Source organism: Talpa occidentalis, unplaced genomic scaffold (assembly GCF_014898055.3).
Source record: "Talpa occidentalis isolate TD23 unplaced genomic scaffold, MPIMG_talOcc4v2.1, whole genome shotgun sequence".
Classification (NCBI taxonomy): domain Eukaryota; kingdom Metazoa; phylum Chordata; class Mammalia; order Eulipotyphla; family Talpidae; genus Talpa; species Talpa occidentalis.
In genome coordinates this window covers 64,310,587-64,332,187 of record NW_026555331.1, presented here as the reverse complement: position 1 = coordinate 64,332,187, position 21,601 = coordinate 64,310,587, and the positions used below count along the sequence as shown (strand labels likewise).

The following is a 21,601-nucleotide window of genomic DNA, read 5'->3' as shown; positions in this document are numbered from 1 at the left end:
TTTTTACCCCCACCCCCACCCAAAAGTAGAAGTTTCCTGTTTGGGAATGCTATTATCATTAATTTATATCGGAAAACTTTCATTCCCTGACCCAAACCATAACCTAACAAATCATATAAAAAGGGCTGTTTTACTTCTGGATAGTGAGAGAAACCTGTAATAAACATGAGTAAATGCAATATTATGTAGCTGTTAAAGCAAGTACATTAGCTGTGAAAGCAAAGCATGTAACTTCACAGTGGAATAAGGTTACTTACCAACAGTGCTAGGACAGTTTCTATAATGGTCGCTCTGCTCTTTGCCTTAAGAAAAAGCAGTTTAGGGACCTCCCCGGTGGCACAAGGGGTTAAATTTCAGCACCATGAAGTTATCCTCAGTCACTGCAGCACAAGTTGGATTCCAGGCCAGGCAGATGACCCATATGGCGCAGCAGACCTCTCCTGTCTCGCCAGATGCTCCCCTTAGCAGTGTATTTCAGTAGACCCACCTGTTCCTGTTCCACTCCCCACTCTGTCTCTGGTGAATCCTCTCACACCTGCCCCCCACCACCACCTCCGGTCTGCACCCCAGCTCTTGTATGCATAAATAAATCTTGTATGGAGAATATAACCATAATGAAAATGCATACATTGTGCAAAGATGAAAAATGATGTAAGAATTATATAAAATATTTTAAAAAACAAATAAATCTAAAAAAAATGAAAAGCAGTAGAATCAGGGATATTCAATAAGTTTATTTTCTAAAACTTTGTCCTACACATTTTTTGACATTTCTTTATAAAGGAATAGAAGGGAAAAACTTATCTTGATACAGGTTCAGAGTCAATAAAAGTCAGCTTTTAATGAGTTGAGGTCAATCAACAGAAGTTCTGCAGTCGGCCGTTGCAAAGCACTGGCCCTCCAGCAGCTGCCAATGATCTTCTCAAGTCTTTTTCCAGGCACTGAGTTGGTGAAGACAGCCCCGGAAAGAGAGGGACGAAGATTACAGGCCACCACTGCATAGAGGACATACTCACGCTCCCCTGAGTAAGGCACCTCTTTGGTGGTCATTTGCCACAGAGTGATAGCAAAAGAATAAATGTCAGCTTTGGGCGTGATGGTCTCTCCTTTTAGGAGCTCTGGGGCTCGGTGGGTATATGTGCCGCCTAGGTGGTAAGGAGTCTTCAAACATAGCACATCTTCCAGTTTTTCAGAACAACCAAAGTCACCAATTTTGCAGACATCCTGTTCACTGATCAAAATGTTAGCCGGCTTCAGATCCAAATGCACGATGTTTTGTGAGTGAAGGAAAAGCAGACCATTCACTACATCCAGGGAATACTTCAGACATGTCTTCAAATTTAATTGGTCTTTGGCACAGCCATGGGGCTCCCCCACCTCCTCGGACCAGTCAGTTGCACCGTATATGACCTGGTGTAAAGTGACATTGCCACCAAACTCCATAATTATAGTGCCCAGACTGTTAAAGCCGGCAGGCGTGCGAGTGCTGGCTGCCACCACCCTCACGATGTTGTCATGGCAGAGCCTGGCTACGTTGAGCTCAGCCCAGAAACTCCTTTGGGATGCCAGTCGGTTCTTGGTGCACTTGCTCACTTGCTTTATGGCCACCGGAACCCCGTGGTAAGTTGCCTTGTACACTGAGCCAAACCCCCCAGCGCCCAGCCTGTGCAGGACGCACACCTGTTCCCAATCAATGGAGCACCAGGCCAGCCGGCGGGGTAGCCGTGGGGCCCTGGATGGAGTGGCCCCCAGGCACAGCTTCCCTGGGAGCTCAGAAGGGCTGCTGCAGGGTCGTGAGTCCACTGAGGGAGAAAACTCACCAGGGAGGTAAGAGCGCAGCTGAAGAGGGGAAGGCATCCTTCCTCTAAAGTGAACCCAAAGTGGCCCAGGTAAGTGAAAAGAATATGCAATCCCCCCATGAGTTTGGAAGCATGGCTGACTAGTCCTTTGCTCACCCCAACGTTTTTCTCCTCTTCCTCATTTCCCCCAAATGAGCCACATCTGTTACTTAGCAGCGTTTTTATCAGATGGGGAAATCTAAATGAAGTACAACAATCCCTTTCAGATGAAAGCATTTCCATTCAACACTTAAAGTGAATTCTTATGAAAACAAGCTCTAAGGAAGAGTTCACCAGATAAGCAGTCCTGATTTGCCCACAAGCTCACCCCTCTTTTACATCATTTCTTTAATTATAAAAAAAAAGTTTGTTTTTTTTCCAAGTCTCATCCACTCAACATTATCAGTCCTTAGACTATAAGAGACCACAACAGTACAATGAAATTATTTCACACTTCTCAGGCCATAATGATTGTCAGTGTTGTTCTCCAGCTGCATTAAATCACTTCCAGCAGTTATTGGCAGAAAGAGCTGAAATGTGAACAGCTGACATTTGTTTAACTGATTATGGGGATAATTAGGTGCAATATTCATATAAGGATAAAAAATTGTAACCTTAAAGTAATTGATCCAAATAGAATCAATGATACAGGTCAAAATACATACCTCCTAAATTCATTAGGGGAAAGGAAAATTCTCTGACACTCTATTCCGTTTGTATAGCAAATTAGCAAGACTTTTTAGCAACATATCAACTTCCTAACAACCCTTCCGTTCCATGGCAGTTCAGCCCACCCAGTAAGCTTACTTGGGAGAGAGATCCTAGGCTTTGTGGCAAATGAGTTACAGAAGTTTTGAAGCAGAATTAGGGGAGGAAAAAGAGAACGAAAGTTATTTAGATCCATGATCTGAACTTCAAATAATAACCTAGAAGAGGAAAAAATTGAAAAAAAAAAGGGCACACACCTGCTAAGTGCTATACATGATGTGGGAAACCAGAGACTAAAATTCAGGATCTTGCCATCCAATGACAATTTCTTCCTTTCTAATATTTGTTATAAAAAATTTTCATACCATATCTTTGAAAAAAAGACTAACACTAACTATTACCCTGGTCATTAGGATCTACATTTAAAAAATCAAATAGTGACGTTCCATTCTGATTTAGTGAACTTAGAGCTCATAGGTATTGATAGGTGTATACTTCTAAAGTTTATTAATTCTGAGAAGATACATTAATAAACACAAGTTATTGAAATAAGCAATTTGCAGTGTGGAGCCATAGATAGGATTGATTTCTCTACTATTCTACCTGCCAGCTTTAGTATGTGATATTGCATATAATATTTGAACTGTTTCAACTTCAATCTTTCCATGTAAGAAATTAGGATATTATTGTTTTGGAGTAAATAAATCCTGTCTAGGTTAACAACAAAAATATGAAAAATCTAAACTTGTGATATTTTAATAGAAATGCAATTGTAGGCAGTGGTACTGAACCCCAAATAGAAGAGATGACAGTAAATAGAGTAAAATAAGAAAGTAATAGAATTATATTTTCTAAAACTATATTGAAAAATTTATTCAGAAAACATCACATAGTTGCATTCCTGGCTCTGAAATTATTTTATGGTATGTGGAGTGCTGTGAATGTTAGCCAAATAAGAGTCACTGAGAACCCTACTTACCATGTTGGTATTACATATAATACAAAATGATGTGATATGTTGTCATGCAACCTTTAAAGATAATAGCATAAGCAATTTAGTTTTCAAAATCTGATTTTATTATTTTAATAATATTTTATGATATTAATGAAAATATGGTACATTGTACATTCACAAACCCCAAGCTCTGTTATCGGCCAATCTGGCAAGAATATTCAATTGAATATCCATTTTTAAACAGCCACTGGATGGACTTTCTTGCTGTCCCTGAGTTTCCTCATCTGCAAAATGAGGAAAATATGCCTACCTCAAGATTCTCATGAGGATTAGCACTTTCAAATGCAACACTTAGATCAGGAATTGATAAGTAACTCCTGAAATCCATGAACAGCAATGCATGTGCTCCTGTGCGATAATAAACATTTGTTAACGGCATTGGTTTTGTGTCCAACCAGGGTCGAAGTAACTAATTTTATTATAAGAGAAACCAATTTAAACTTGGAGTATTTTTTCCCCTGCACTTAAATTTTATTTAAGGGTAAGGACATAAAAGCATATTGGCTTGTACCTTACGGAGGGTTTCTGATCAAATGTCATCAAATGTGTTGATAACCGGGTAGTAGGCACTATCTACCTTATAATTGTAAATCAAACCAAGCAGAGGAAGTAAAAAGATCGTGCGCAGGTGCACACACAATCTGCAGTACCCAAAGGTTCTCTGATTCTTAGGGCAAAGACTTTGTATTTTCTGCTCTTCCACTGGCGCATTACTGTTAAGACATACTTCAGTGTCAGGAAAATAACAGCATAGTTCTCACAAATGTGTCCTACCCCTGTGACAACTGTTACCATAATCAGTAGCTTTTGGACTGGCTTTCTAACATGGAGGGACCTGCGAGAGGGCATCTCCTTACTGAAAGTCGAAGGCTTTCTGGTGACAGACTGGGCGTGAGCGGGGCTGCAGGGACCGCGGGGATCCCGGGCAGCGCCTGCGTCCCGCGACGCCCTCCCCCCGCCGAGGCCGGGAGGGGCTTCCTCTGCCCAGGAGCGCGCGCGGCCGACCTCCCGGCCGCCCCGCGCGGCCCCCGCGGCCTCGCCGCCCGTGAAGTCTGCGTGTCTCCTCCGAACCCGAGGTGTCGGCCGCGGCGGACTCGGTGCTTTCTGAGGTGCCGGGAAGCAAGTGAACGAGAGCGTACCCCCAAGGAGGACTTGCTGCCCTTCGTGAAATGTGCGCCCGCTGTGTTTCCTCGCCCTTTCTGCGCACATAGCATTTCATTTCAATTTAGAATCATCTTTTGGAAGACATTTGAAAAAGTCACAAAAGGTCCCTGCAAGCCCAGATCTCCTCCCCCAGCGCCCCCCAAAGCGGCCACTTCTGACCCGCTGCGTTCCTGCTCTCGCCCCAAGTGACCAGGGCGTCCCTAGGGGGGAGGTTTCAAATGAGCTCAGTGTTTTAGCATGTTCAGATGTGGAAGGAAATCGCCTGCTGGGTTCGTCGACGTGTTGTGTTGCTACACATTTAGGTCGAAAGTTTCACATTTACTTTTTTAGAACTTAAATATGAATGAGTACACGTGCTTTACTAAAATACAGGCTGTAAAGTCAAACTTGAAAAAAAAACTTTTTTTTTCCCTCAGTGCCTTACTGCTATTATTCTGAAACTCGAATTTAATGCTTAGCAATATATCAGAGACTTGTTTCTATGTTAGTACAATATACATAAAGCTACTCCTGTTTTTCTTTCATAACATGGCCAGGTAAATGCAAGTTTTGTGGGGCTTAAAGTTTATAACAAGTTGGGGGGAACTTCTTTAAGGAAGATTTAAACATTAAGTATGAAAGTAATTTTTTTCGATGAGAAATCACAACAAATTACAAATTTTAAGAAGTGTCAACACACCCATCACAACATCCGGAGATATAACTGTATTAATGAATAATATCTGACAGCCATCTATGTTACTTTCCCCTACATTTTAAGACAATATATATTTTTATTACTGTTTATTATTTTTAATTTGTTATTGAAGTGTCTTGGTAGATAACATGTTTCAGGTGTTCCTCATTGATAATCAACAGTTGTATACACTACATTCGGTTCATCTCTGAAAGGCCATATCTGTCCTTCACCATTGTTCCCCTTTTCTCTAATTTACAGACCCCTTCTTCTCACTTCCCTTCTAGTAACTAACAGATCATATAGTCCGAGGGCTCATTTTTGTTTAGTTTATTTTTCTATTTTCTCTATACACTACCTATGGGTGAAATCATGTGGTGTTTGTCTTTTTCTGTTTGATTTATTTCACTAAGCCAAATTTGCTCTAAGTCTATGTACCTTGATGCAAATGGCAGGATTTCATCCTTTCTTAATAGCTGAATAATATTACACAATATGTAAGTATGTGTGTGTATCATATCTTTATCCACTCATCAATCAGTGGGCAGTTAAGTGGTTTTTAGTTTTTGGCCATTGTAAATAGTGTTGCAATAAATGTGTGTGTGCATGTGCGTGAACGTGTATGTGTATATATCACTTCAAATTATTGCTTTTGTAATTTTGGGGGTAAATACCTAGAAGTGGGATAACTAGATATTGTGCAATTTCTATTTTTAATTGTTGAGGAATCGCCATGCTGTTTTCCTTAATGACTGCACCAATTTCCATTCCTACCAACAGTGAATGAAGGTTCCCTTCTTGGCATATCCTCTCCAGAACTTCTTTCTTATTTGGAAGATAGTCATTTTCATGGGTGTGGGTGATTTCTTATTGTTGTTTTGATTTACATTTCTCTGATAATAAGAGATGATGAACAACTTTTCATGTATCTGTTTCTGCATATGTTCTCTGGAGAAGTGTCAGATTCTCTGCTAATTTTTTAATTGGATTGTTTTATGTTGCTGAATTTTATGAGTTCTTTGTATGTTTGGGGCAGTAATCCCTTGTCGGGTGTTTATTGCCTCTCTTTATAGCAAACATTCTATCAATATTTGATCTTGAGTGGGATGACAATTTCAGCACAAGCAATTTTTTGTTTTTACTCTTGTGGACTTATTTTTTGGAAATTAAACTAATCCAAAATTTGAGAGAGTATGGAGAACTTGGGAGAAGTTGCTTATATTTAATTCTACTCAACGTCAGTCAGACATCTACATATTTACCCCACAGAATGAACTGATGTATTTTGATTTGTTGATAAAGGCAGGACCAAACATTGCTACTTCTCTTAAATATTTGGTTTAATATTTCATCTTTGTGGAAGCATGTGGTTTTACACATGATTCCTTTATGAAAACTTTTGTGATCTCCATATTTTTACTATTATCATTAAGCTTTCCATTAACACAAAGCTTAAAGAGTCATCAATTGCATTGGCATCATTAACCCTTTGGTTAATAATGAGTTATTGCATCTTGGTCATAATTAAATGTGGAGTGAATGAGTTCATTTCAGATTTATATTTCTGTTCATAAATGCAACTTTGGCCAATAGTAAATTTATCATCTAGTATATTCTTTTGTTTTAAAATTGCTTTCTAGGTGTGAAAATCTCAATCCTCTTGTTTTAGCAAAGTGAGGTCATGTCTTACGTAGGTATTAGGTTCTACATTCAATTAGCAAGGAATAAGGCAATGCACTATTGGGTTTAGTTTCTTCCAATCTTGCAACACTTGGTTGTGTCTTTCAGGGAGCTACAGATTATTAAATTGGTCCATGTTTTTGTTAGACTAGCTTTTTTTAGGCTAACAAAGCCACAAAATCTCAGGGTCAGAAGGATTGCATTTTTAAAACAGTAGAATAATACAAATGAAAATAAAGAAATATGAGTCATGTGATTGTGATACAACCTCTCATAACATAAGACACGTGTAGGACCATAGCAGGAAGTTAAACATGATGACGTGCCTGGACTCTGGAGTAGTCTGACTGGATTCTAATCCTGAAACTAATACTTACCAGCTGGGTATTTTAGGTAGGTCATTTTACCTCTTTGTTCCTTGGGCTTTTCACTTATAAAATATAAATATCAGTAGTGCCCTGCTTCTTATCTGCATAGGATTTAACACTGGACATGGGAAATACTCAACAAGTATGTTTTGATTAGCATATCAACTAATCAGTAACTCTATCAGGTAAAAATTGAAAATTGCAAGAATCATTTAAATTCATAAAAATAAATATCATTAAAATGAATATCATTAAAACTTAAATAATAAGTTAAAATTTGTACTTTTGTTTAAATTGCATACATATATGTGATAAGCCATTTTTTAAAACCACATTTATAGTTCAGTATAGCAATCAAAAGCTGGAATTTGATAAAATATGAGGCTAGAGCACATGAACAAAGATACAGGCAGTGTCCAGACCTTAACTTCCTTACTTGTTTCCAATTTTGTACTTAAAATGGGAAGAATAGCCAGTTATCTCAAAAGCTCTCATTTCCAGAGCTGATTTTTCTTAAAGCAAAATTGAAAGCAATATCCAAAATCTGAAACACAAGTTCAGCCAACCTGTACCTGAGAAAATTCTAGAGATAGGAGAGTGTGTATAATAGCAACCATTTCGAGATTTGTACCCCTGCTAAAAGTACATGGTCATTTTAATGTGTACATTTAAGTTCTCACTAACCTATTGGCTTGAGTATTAACTACTTTGAAATAATATAATGAACCTCAATTTTTATAGTGTTTTGAAAAATAGATAACATCTTCATTAAAATTTACTAACCAAATTGCTGAATTATACATTTTAAGTTAGTGATACAGGCCATTGCAGTAATAGGCCAAATTTTATTGCATGTTACAAGTGTTACAAATCCATAGTATGCACAAGTTCCCACTTGACAGCAAGAGATTAACAATGTGTATTGCATAGATTTTGACTCTGGGTGGATCTACTCACTACAACAGACTCATCGATTCTGTCCATTGGTATAGGTTGGTTGATCTCTTAGCTGATCCCTTGGATTTTGACTCTTTAAGAGTTATAAGAATATTTTTACTTCTGTAACTCCTCTACCTTTTAACATGAAAAAAATTGTAAGACAAATGACTTTCAAGTTGATTTTAAATACTTTTGACCTTAATGATATCTTCCATTTCTTTTCATATTCTTAAGACCATCAAGTGCTCATGAAAATTTGAAATTGTCACTGATTGAAATTTAGCAATCTTGAATCACTCAGTCCAACTTAAGGTCACAATCATGGGATCATCGTGCTGACATCCTCTTTTCCGCTAGATAGTTCTTTTTAATTGTATATTTAATATTTACTAATCTGTGTTTTTCACTGATAAAATAAATGAGTCAAAATAACAGCATATTTGAATAAATTATTCAAAAAGTAATATAGGCTATTCAGTTCACCATCTTTAAATCACATGAAATCATTTAAACAACTGCAGTAGCTGTCCTTTATTGCTCAAATTGAAACAGCACTGAAGTTATAACACTTGTCTTCTTTTGACAAAGCCTATTAAAATGATATATTTCTTGTCTACTGGTACACCAAGTTGCCCAAGCTTACAACCTATCCCCTCCCCAGACATGAAATCAACCATTTCTCCAGGGTACCATGGAAAGATGGCATTAGAAATTCTAATTGTGGAGTTTACCCTTTAGTTTTATTTTCTTAGAACCTTTTCCTAACTCATTTCAGCTGACAGAATGGAAAAACATACACTTTTTTTTTTAAAGCATGGATTTTTGTTGATATTTCTACTTCAGTCCTAATATAGCTCCTAATCAAATATTTTGATTTTATAGTTTTCCTCCCCTTTCTTTAACACTTAAAATTTCAGTTCCAAACAAAAGTAATATAATTACTTGTTTTCTGACAAAATTTTTTAAATTTAAGATTTTTTTTGCAGGCATTTTTCTCCTTATGGATATATTGTCAATTTCTTTTTATTTTTGTTTTAAGCAATTTATTTTTATTTATTTTTTTCACAAATTATGTTTATTGTGGTAGAGTAAGTTTACATCTTTGTGTTTGCTCTGGAGGTTATAGGTTGAAACATCTACAAATGTTTACTGTCACACCCTGCCTGATGGCACCCCAACAATCCTCCACCATATTCCAATGGACCCCTTCCTTCCCGTACTTATACCTGGCCACACTCCCATTCTGGTTGGCTCAGTTTTGCTGTGAGATGTTAAGAGCGTATTATTGTTTTGGTTTTGACTGACCTTTTGTTATGCTTCTCTATATTTCACATATAATTGAGACTATCTGTTATCCATCTTTCTACTTTTGACTTACTTAGTACTTTTTATCCTCTCCAGTTCCATCCATGTTGTTCTAATTGGCAGAGGGATTTTATAACTACTAGTATTCCTCTGTGTGTGTGTGTGTGTGTGTGTGTGTGTGTGTGTACCAGTTTTCTGATCTACTGCCTCTGTCCTTGGGCATTTAGGCTGTTTCTGTAACTTAGCTATTATAAATAGGGTTACAATGAGCATGGAGTACATACACCCCTTCTTATATTTTTATATATGTTTTATATTTATATATGTTTTTATATTCTTTAAATCGATACCTACGAGTGGAATTACTGGGTCACATGGTAGATCTATTTTTAGTATTTTGAGAATCCTTCAAACTGATTTCCAGAGGGGTCCCACCAACAGTGTAGGAGGATTCCTTTTGCCACATCCTCACAATATTTGTTCTCTCTGCTCTTTTTGATGTGGGCCATTCTCGCTGGTATGAGATGATAGCTCATGAATGGGAGAAAAGATTTGCACATAATCCATCTGACAAAAGACTGATAAATTAAATATATAAAGAACTCATGCAATTCAACAAGAATAAAATGATCAAAAAATGGGCAGAAAAGCTAAATCATCACTTCTCCAAAGAAGATACACAGATGGCCAATAGGCAGAGGAAAAATGCTTGTAACCACTTACCATCAGGAAAATGCAAATCAAATTAATTTCTTATAAAATTATAACTCATGCTATGAGACTTTATAATTATATATAATAATTAATTTAATTTGTTTTCAGTTCTGGGAATTTATTAGCATGACTAGTTGGCAGTTTTCTTAGAAGTTGGTGGTTTTCTATGAACTAGAAAATAGTTCAGAATCAATCTTATGAGATGGGACGGTTAAGGGAACATTCAGAAGAATTTCCCAAGTTTTGCATGAAAGCTTCATTTAGCTACCATCTGGTCCATATGCAATGACAAAATGCCATATTACATTCATAAGATTCATATACCCTACTGGACAACCAAATTCTGTCTTCTGTTCCATTTCTCTTAATAAAAGAATTTATACAGTACAAACCATGATGAAGCTCTGGTCCTTGGGTAAGACAGAGGGAAAAGAGAAAGGTTGGGGGCCTCCCTGGTAGTGCAAGGGGTTAAGACTCAGCACTATCAATCTATCTGTAGTCACTGCAGCACTAGTTCGATCCCTGGCCAGGGAGGTGACCCACATGGAGCAACAGACCTCTCCTGTCTCACTCGCTGCTCCCTTCAGCAGTGTGTTTCAGTACATCTGCCTGTTCTGTTCCCCACTCTGTCTCTGGTGAATCCTCTAATCTCCTGCATCTCTGGCCTGCACCCCAGCTCTTGTATGCATAAATAAATCTTTGAAAAAAAAAAAAGAGAGAATGGGTGGGTGGAAGAGTCTTCACCTGCAGTGTTGCTCTATGAAGCTTCAGTATGACTGATGAGGAGTCTTCAAGTCAAAACTGACCTTTAGCGGAATCCCTTGTCTCTTAGGAATGAACTGGCTTTAGAGTTTCTGCTATATGCGGTCACTGGCTGGGACTGACCCTGGGAGTGTGATGTCAGTACAAACATCATGATGGATTTTAGAATTGTTCTGGGTCCATCTTCCAATAATACATTCTGCATTCAGTGATCTGACAGGTTCATGATCATAGTTACTAGAGATGGCCACCCACCCCACATTTTCAAAATGTTGTTTGAGAGTCTCTTTACATGGGTCAAAATTCTGATCGCATTAATACATAATAGTTATTTTTATCCTAATTCATAATTACAGTTTAGAATGCCAATTTTAAGAAGACTTTCGATGTTATAATTGTTTTTGAGCTCAAGACTGTATTTAAAAAGTAAGGAGATTTCTTAAAATCCATTCTTACAATTTTAGCCTTATGCAAATACATGTACACATAGAAAATCAACCAAAGGAATAAACATACAATTGTAGAAATAATGGAAGCAACACAATGTATAGAAACTTTCAAGTATTTTCCTGGAAATGAAAGGATTCTTAAATCCTATCAATAGTATTTGGCTGTTTGTTTTTCTGAATTCTGTTACTTCATTCAAAGAATCATGGGGCCCATAGAGACTATAACTAGGATGTGTCTTGAAGACCATCATTTCACTATTTCTTTTCTTGCATCACTTCAAAAGTCTTCTGATTCTTATTTTGAGCATTATTTTAATATCCCAGTTCTCTAATTCTTGAGTGTGTATTTCTGTTTAGAGTATTCCAAATTCTGACTGTGCCTAAAGAGAACATTGGTGTTTCTTTCTATCTCTAGGCTGTATCTATCTTTAGATATGAAACATACACTTTATAGATTAGTAGTTTTAGAATGAACTACCCCCCAGAAGTTTGAGTCAGAGAGAGTCCTCCATGGCACTCTTGCCCCCAATGAGAGTTGATTGCATAGATTTCTCAGGATGCTGCTGAGTAGTGCTCCACCTTTACTTGTTTAGTTAGAACTGGGGACAAGTTCCTAGGCTTTATACCTTAGTGGGAAGAGTCATTAGGAACAAGTGGGAAATTGCCTTAGGTACCCGAGTCACCTCTTCTCCTAGAGTTGACTTAGTATCCTTGGGTCATAACCACAACCCTTTCCATTCATAGTAGCTTCAGGTTCTTGATAGACATGGTCAGAAACAGAGAAAGCTTGAATTAGAGTGGTTAGCGAGAGTGTACTTAACTGACCAGCATTCATTTTGTAAGAAGCATCTCAACACCTCTCATTATAGGGATTGGAGGTGTTGGGTCTTGGTGGTTTAAGTGATGGTTTATGTGATTAGATTGGACTTTACCAAGAGGATAATGTGGACTGATGAGGAGAGAGCCACAGTTGCTCCTCTGGTTGGATGAGTGTCTGAACAGTGCTCACCCCAGCTGGAACAATTCACAACCTTTTAATAGTGGTCACTCAATCATGTGACCCACAAGCAGCTATCAAATATCTGGCAACCTGTACTATTTCTGTTCTGAAAGCAAATGCCAACGGGAAATTAGAAGCTGGTTTTAGAATATTTCTCGTTCTGAAGAGTAGAAGGAAATTTTAATGACATTCTTAAGCCAGGAGTTCATCTTCTTCCCTATGAATAGAACATATTTTCTCCATGTTGCTCAACAATTGATTGAATTGAATTTCTACAATTTTTTGAGAGGTTTAGGAAAGCATATTAAGTCTTGGACATGTAAAAATCTTATTAAAGAGTGATTAATTAATATGACATATAAAACTGAGGCTCTTGACTTTGGCACAGGAATTAATTCAGGAGTCAAAGTAGCTGAGTTAGAAGTGAAGCTTTATTATTTCACAAGAGTGCATACACAAGAGTGAGTGCAGGCAGATTCAAGAGAGAATCACAACTTGGGTCTTGAGGCTGCTGATATATATGGATGCGTGCTTAGTTTGAGGGAGCAGAGGACTCACAAATGGGTTCCTGAATAGTTTTGGACAGGTTTTGTTTAGCAAGACCGCTGGGTCATAATATTTCTGTTCTGTCAAGCAATACAGGGAATAATGGCACCCTGAGGGCATAACCTATTATGAGATAAAGGGCCTAACCTATTAGGGTTTGGATTATCTTGCTTTGGAATATGCAGACATTTTTCCAGGTTACTTGATGGAGAAATGTACACAGATGTTTGTCCAAAGTTATAATTGCTGGATGATGCAGTTGGCTGATTAGACTTGGTGGCAAAAGAGGTGGAAATTCTCTTGTTTGCTTTTATTTCATAGAAAAATAAAAAGCAAGACCACCAGGTGGAATTGGTTTGGAGAGGAGTATGTAGGATAGGTGAGGAGATTGGAGATGTGACTTGCAGAATGACAGTGAAATGACTAGGATAAGGAAATGTAACTGTCATACGACAACTAGGACCCTGTTGAGATTTGAGTTTATAAATCTGAGTTGAGATGAGTAAGCCTGACTGGTTTACATGAGGAAGAGCTATGGAATAAACAGTTTTAATAGACTTATTAGAGTAGTTGTAGATTTACAAAATATTGTAAGACAATACAGAGAGTTTTCATATAACCCACACCCAGTTTCCCCTAATACTAGCAGCTTATATTAGCTTAGCATATTTGTTGCAATAAATGACCAATATATTTTTTTAACAGTTTACACTTTATTCTGATGTCCTTATTTTTTTACCTGATCTCCTTTCTCTGTTCCAGGAACCCATTCAGGGTATATTACATTCATTTGTCATGTCTCCTTAGATGCTCTTGCTTATGGCAGTGTCTCAGACTTCGTTTTTGATGACCTTGACAATTTTGATGAATATTGGTCAAGTGTATGACCCATTTGGATTTGTCTGGTGCATTTCTCATGATTAGACTGGGGTAAAAGCGTTTTGGAAGGAAGACCACAAAGATAAAGTACCATTTTAAATATCATATCCAGGGTGCATCATATCAAAATGACATCTCTTTTTTTTTTTAAAGATTTATTTTTATTTATTTATACAAGCACTGGGTACAGTCAGAAGCGCGGGAGGGTGAGAGAATTCAGCAGCTCCAGAGCAGGCAAAAGGACCGAAGTACACTTCTGAGGGGAGCAGCGGGGAGAGCTGAGGGGAGAGCAGGAGAGGTCTGCGCGCCATGTGGGACCCTCCTCCGTTGGCCGGGGAGCAGCCGGGGATCGAACCGGCACTGCAGAGGCTGCGGGCAGCTTTGCAACCCAGTGCTCAATCGCTGTGCCACCGGGGAGGCCCAAAATGACATCTCTTTATGCTCAACTTGATCACCTGGCTGAGATATGTGTTTGTTAGGTTTCACTATTATAAAGTCAGTATATTTACTCCTCTTTCATACTTTCATTTGAAAGAAGTCACTATATGCAGTCCTTACTTAGGGGTAAGGAGTTGTGGGATTGCATATATACATAAATTTGGATTCTTATGTACAAGATGTGTGTTTTCTCCCCCACTTAATTATTTATTCACTTATTAATGTATATCAATATACAGTCATGGATATCCAATAGTAGTCTATCTTGTTGCTCAAATTGTTCCAGCTTTGGCCACTTAAGAAGTCTTCCAATTAGCTACTTTGATATCTCCTCATTTCTATTTTGAGTATTTTCTAATCCTAAAAGATGCTCTTGGCTCATTTTTTATATTTCCTACCCTGGCCCTAGAATCAGCCATTTATCCAGGATTAGTAATTTTTTAAAAATTATTATATGTATTTAAAAAATTTTTTTAATTGAGGCAACATTGGCTTACATTGGTGGTATTTTGAAGAATAGGCTAACCCCCCTTCAGGTGCAGTTACTATAGTGCTCCCACCACCAACCACCATAGTCCACTGTACTCCCTCCCTGCTCTGCTCTCACCCCTTCCCCTCTGGATGCTTCTATTCTATGGTCAGCATTCAAGGGTTAGATTTTTTTTTGCAATTTTTTTTTCTTCAAAGATTTATTTATGTAAGAACTGGGGTACAGTCAGAGGCGTGGGAGGGTGAGAAAATTCACCAGAGACAGCGGGGAGCAGAACAGGCAGACAACAGACAGAAGACACCGCCGAGGGGAGGAGCGGGCAAGACAGGAGAGGTCTGCCACTCCATGTGTGTTTCTTCCGGGCAGACCAGGAATCGAACCCACACTGCAGAGGCTGTGGACAGCTTCGCAGCGTAGTGCTCAACCCACTGCGCTACCGGGGAGGCCCTTGTTTGTTTGTTTGTTTGTTTTAAGATTTATTTTTTATTTATACAAGAGCTGGGGTACAGGCCAGATGCGCGGGAGGGTGAGAGGATTTGTCAAAGACAGAGTGGGGCGCAGAACAGGCAGACTGACTGAAATACACTGCTGAGGGGTGCAGCGGGCGAGTCAGGAGAGGTCTGCTCACCATTGAGTTGCTCTGAGGCCGGCGGAGATGGAACGGGTGCTACAGAGGCTGCCGACAGCTTCACAGCGCTGCGCTCAACAGCCTGTGCCACCAGGGAGGCCCTATTTTTTTTTTAAGACTTATTTTATTTATTTATGCATATAAGAGCTGAGGTATAGGCCAGAGGTGTGGGGGGAGGGTGGGCAGAGGATTCACCAGAGACAGAGTGGGGAGCAGAACAGGCAGACTGACTGAAATACACTGCTGAGGGGAGCAGCGGGCAAGTCAGGAGAGGTCTGCCACGCTTATGTGGGTAGTTCCCTGGCTGGGCCAGGATTGAACTTGTGCTGCAGATAGCTTCCCTGTGCTATGCTTAATTCCTTGTGCCACCAGGCAGCCACAGCTTCATGGTGATAAGACTTAACCCCTTGCACCACCAGGGAGGCCCCTCATAGGTTAATTTTTAAGTTTGTTTTTATCTGACCATTTGTATGGTTTCTGTAGAAGTTAATGTCTTTCTCCTTCTGACTTATTTCATTGAGCATAATTCCGTCCAGCTCCATCCATGTTGCTGCAAATGCATGAGCTTATCTTTTTTTGATCTTTTTTGACATATATTACTGGGTATATATGTCACATTTTCTTGAACTACCCGTCTGTTTTGGAGCACTTTGGTAGTTTCCATATCCTGGCTACATTGGTGGTATTTTGAAGTATAGGCTACTCCCCTCCCCCTTCAGGTGCAGTTACTATAGTGCTCCCACCACCAACCACCATAGTCCACTATGCTCCCTCCCCACTCTGCTCTCACCCCTCCCCCTTGGATGTTTCGATTTTATAGTCAACACTCAATGCTGCAATGTACATGGGAGTGCAGTTTTCCTTTCAAATTAGTGTCTTTGAATTCTTCTGACAGATCTGTAAGTGTGCAATTACTGGGTGGAACGGTAGATCCATTTTAGTATTTTGAAGAACCTCGATACTATTTACCAGGGGACCTGGACCAGTCTACTCCACAGCCTAGCCAACACTTGTTTCTGGTCTTTTAAATGTGGGTCATTTTCACAGATGTGAGGTTATATCTCATTGAGGATTTGATTTGCATTTCCCTGATGATAAGTGATAATGAATATTTTTTCAAGCATCTGTTTTTCATCTGTATGTCTTTTTTGGAGAAGTGCCTATTTATTACTTTTGCCCATTTTTGATTAGATTATTTGTTTTCTTTTTGCTGAGTTGTATGAGTTCTTTATAGATCTTCCATACTAGTTCCTGACAGCTGAGTGGTGTGGTGTGCAAATATTTTCTGCCATTCAGTAGAGTATCTTTTCATTTTGGTTGTTTTCTTTTCTTTTTTTTTTAACATTGGGAAGCTTTTTAGTTTAATGTAGTTCCAGTTGTTTATATTCTTTTGTTTTCCTGTTGTTGGAGATGAATCTGCAAATATATCACTGAAGCTATATCATGAAATGTTTTGCCTATGTTTTTGTATATGTAATTTATGGTTTCACTTCTTGCAGCCAAGTCTTTTAACCATTTTGAACTGATTTTTTTTGATGGTGTGAGATAGTGGTCTATTTTCATTCTTTTGCACATGAGTGTCCGGTTTTCCCAACACTATTTATTGAAGAGGTTATTCTTGTTCTAGTGTGTTTTGGCCCCTCTGTCATAGATTAACTGTCCATATAGGTGTGGATTTATTCCTGGACTCTCAATTATATTTCATTAATCTGAGGTCTGTTTTTGTTTTAGTATCATGCTGTTTTAATTTTTAATTAAAAAACTAGTTATTAATTAAATTCTAGAAGTGATACCACCATTCTTCCTGGCTTTTGCCAGGATTTTTTTTCTTTTTTTTACAATTTGGGCTCTTCTGTGGCTCTGTATAAATTTCAATAATGTTTATTCAACTTCTTTTGAGGAATGTCATTGATACTTTTATTGGCATTGCTTTGAATCTGTATATAGCTTTTGGTAGGATGATCATTTTGACAATGTTAATTCTCCCAGTCCTTGAGCATGCAATTTCTTTCCATTACTTTGTATCTTCTTCTATGTCTATTAACCACGCCTTATAGTTTTCTTTATATAGGTCTTTTACCTCCTTTGTTAGGTTTATTCATAGGTTTTTTTTTTTTTTTTGGTGTGATTGTAAATGAGATCATTTTCTTGATTTTTTCCTCTCCTAAGCTCATTGTCTACATATAGGAAAGCAACTGATTTTAGTGTATTGATTTTATAACTTGTCTTTGCTAAAATGATTTATTGTTTCAATTATTTTTTCAGTGGTATCTTTATGATTCTTTATGTATATTATCATGTCATTAGCAAATGATAGCTTGCTTTCTTTCTCAATTTGGATTCCTGTTCTGTTTTTCTCTTACCTACTTGTTTTAGCTGGATTTCCAATACTATGTTGAATAGTAGTGTTATAGAGCAACCCCGATATTAAACGGATTCCTGGCTGTGGGTCCTCAACCGCGCGCTTTAAAGGCACTTATGAATACTCTACTACAGACACACACAAAAGGTTAATAAAAGGTTTATTTACAAGAGAAAAGGAAATAAGGAAAATGTACAACTCAGGGAGAAAATAGGGAAATAAAGTCTTTAATGCGTCCTACCCGATCCGACGACCTGGAAACCCAAAGTCACTCTCAGAGCTGGCCGGACGCTGCCAGCTGGTGGAGAGCCAAAATGGGGGATCCCAAAGCCCACGTGTCTGACTTTTATATCCACCTGGCTGCTTAACCCCACCCTCAGGTCCCAGCCACCTTCCCTTTGGTGGTGATGGGATTTGGAGTTCCCAGTGTCTTTGGCTTTGGCCTGGGGTGGGGGTGGAGTCCACAAAGCCTATATGGAATTAGCTTTGGGACATCCTTTTCCCCCTAACAATTCCCCCCTTTCACTTTTTTCCACCATTTCCATGGTGATGAAGAGCGAATATATGGATGTTGGGATGCAGTCTCAGATGAACATTTTTTTACCAGGTTCCAGTGTGAAAGAAAACCAGTCCCTCCAGGTATTCGTCCATTGTGGAAAGCAAAAAGTCCTCTGTTCCTGGAAAAACAGTTCATCAGTTCAAGCCAAAAAACAAAAAAAAAAACAAACAAACATCTGGAGGCATTAGCCAAAACAAGACAGCAGATATGTCAAAATCACAGGAAAAAATCTTAAAATGGTTCAACTGATGTAAAACACAAATTTTCTCAACCTTGATCCCAAACTTTTAACAGCATAGCAAAAGTTTGCGAACTAAATCTACTTTTAAACCATTTTCCCTATTAATTGTTAGGGGGAAAAGGATGTCCCAAAGCTAATTCCATACAGGCTTTGTGGACTCCACCCCCACCCCAGGTCAAAGCCAAAGACACTGGGAACTCCAAATCCCATCACCACCAAAGAGAAGGTGGCTGGGACCTGAGGGTGGGGTTAAGCAGCCAGGTGGATATAAAAGGCAGACACGTGGGCTTTGGGATCCCCCATTTTGGCTCTCCACCAGCTCACAGCGTCCGGCCAGCTCTGAGAGTGACTTTGGGTTTCCAGGTCGTCGGATCGGGTAGGACACATTAAAGACTTTATTTCCCTATTTTCTCCCTGAGTTGTACATTTTCCTTATTTCCTTTTCTCTTGTAAATAAACCTTTTATTAACCTTTTGTGTGTGTCTGTAGTAGAGTATTCATAAGTGCCTTTAAAGCGCGCGGGTGAGGACCCACAGCCAGGAACCCGTTTAATATCGGGGTTGCTCTATAACAGCTTGGCACCCAACGTGCTTTGCAAGTTTCACCCGTGGTTGACCAGCCCAAAGTAATTTTTCTTGCGTTGGTCACCATAAAAGCACATTAGGTCTGCAGGACTCGCAGTGAAACTCTTTGTTTCACGTCTTGAAAAGTCTCTGATTTTAGTGTATTGATTTTATAACTTGTCTTTGCTAAAATGATTTATTGTTTCAATTATTTTTTCAGTGGTATCTTTATGATTCTTTATGTATATTATCATGTCATTAGCAAATGATAGCTTTCTTTCTTTCTCAATTTGGATTCCTGTTCTGTTTTTCTCTTACCTACTTGTTTTAGCTGGATTTCCAATACTATTTTGAATAGTAGTAGTGAGAGAGAACATCTAGTCTTGTACCAGATCGCAGTGGAAAACTTTCGATTTTTCAACACTGAGAATGATAGGTTCGTTGTATATGACTTTTATTATATTAAGATATGTTCCGTTTATCCTCAGTCTTTTGAGAATTTTCATTATAAATGGATGTTGAATTTTATCAAATATATGTTCCCTTAATCATTATGCAGTGTCCATTCCTGTCTCATTACCTATTTTAACTGGAAATCTATTTTGTCTGACATATATGGCTGTCCCTGACTTCATTTGGGTCCCATTCACTTGTGTAATTGTGCTTATCTGTGTGGAAAATTTTGAATCTATCAAAAAAGACCCTTAGAACTAAAAATTAGTTCAGTAAGGTCATAAGATACATGATAAATATAAAAAAAATCAATTGTATTTCTATGTAATAGCAATGAACACATGCACACCAAAACTAGAAATACAATCTCATTTATAATCATGCCCAAATAATACAGAAAGAAAGAAATACCTATGTATAAATCTAACAAAATATGTACTGGACTTATATGTTGAAAACTACAGATAAAATAAAGAAATGAAATTAAAAGAAGCCAAAGAAGACCAAAATAAATGGAGAGACATACTATGTTCATGTACAGGAAGATATATAGAAAATGTATTGATATTCAAATGTAACATAATTCCTATCAAATTTCTACAAGATCTTTTTGTATACATAAAAAGTGTGATAAAATCTGTATAGTGAATGCCTTATAGGAACAAAAATCTACCACTCCAAATTATGTCTTTGACACAAGTTTGACTTCATAGGAGGATCTCTGAAGATTGGGTGGAGGTTACTTTTGAAAAAGATATTATGTGTAAATTTCTTTCTGTAAGAACCTTTTCCCAGGAAGCGCTAACCTTTTTATCTCTTTTCAATGGAGAAGGCAATAGTTAAGTCTGCATATCTTTATGTACTGTGCCTTCCCAGGTAACCTCCCTAAAGAACCTTTCTTTTCCTCCCACTCCCAAGTCCTTCTAACTTAGCTAAGCTATTTAAGATAGTACCAGAAGCCATGTGGGTTAGTTGACAGTCAACTAACACTCAGTTAACACTCTGTCATGCTGGGTGTCTTCCATATACACAGGAAGTATACAAACTATTATTAAATTTACTTTTTATCTTTTCTCTTATCAATTTGCCTGACGCTTTTTTTTTTTTTTTTTTTTTTTTTGCCAGTCTAGAAGAAACTAGAGGAGTATGGATGTGTTCTTTTGCATTCCAATAGTAGAATGCAAAGCAACCAGAAAAGTTTGAACACTTTTAAAAAGAATGAAGTGGGAGGATTCAAGTAATTTCTCCATTTCAAGACTGATTATGTAGTTATAGGAGCTAAGGCTGTGTAGTATTGGTGGACAGAGAAGCACACAGATCAATGAAACAGAATGAAGAACTCAGAAGTAGATCCATACAAATATGCCCAATTGGCTTTGATAAAGATCCAAAAAGTAGTTAAGAGGAAATATTACCTTTTAAATAAATGATTACTAGAACAATTAGATATTTATGGACCAAAACTAACAAAAAATCATTTTCCTAAGTCTTATAGTACATACAAAAAATTAACACAATATGGATCAAGGACTTAAATGTAAAATGTAAAACTATGAAACAGGAAAAGATATAACAAATGTTTAAATTCTGAGGTTATGCCAAAAGTTCTTAGACTGGACATCAAAAGTCTGATCCAAGAAAGAATTGATAAAATAGACTTCATAAAAATTTTTATATTTTGCCTTGTAAAAGATTCAGCCAAGAAGATGAAAATACAAACTACAGACTGCGAGGAAAATATTTGTAAACCATTTACTTATTCAACAAAGGACTAGAATTTGGAATATATCAAATATTCTCAAATTTAGCAGTTAACTACTGCAA

The 21,601-nt window shown here is 37.9% G+C and overlaps 1 protein-coding gene across 1 annotated transcript; it reads right to left on the bottom strand.

Moving 5' to 3' along the window:
* Positions 1 to 758: 758 nt before the first annotated feature.
* On the bottom strand, positions 759 to 1,869 carry MOS (MOS proto-oncogene, serine/threonine kinase). The gene has a single exon (XM_037508566.2). The coding sequence runs from the start codon at positions 1,855 to 1,857 to the stop codon at positions 823 to 825; it is 1,035 nt and encodes a 344-aa protein (XP_037364463.1). The 5' UTR covers positions 1,858 to 1,869; the 3' UTR covers positions 759 to 822.
* Between the last annotated feature and the right edge of the window lie 19,732 nt (positions 1,870 to 21,601).

What these genes read in the sequence shown, in the direction of transcription:
- MOS (XM_037508566.2), bottom strand. Translation starts at nt 1,857, where the DNA reads ATGCCTTCCCCTCTTCAGCTGCGCTCTTACCTCCCTGGTGAGTTTTCT.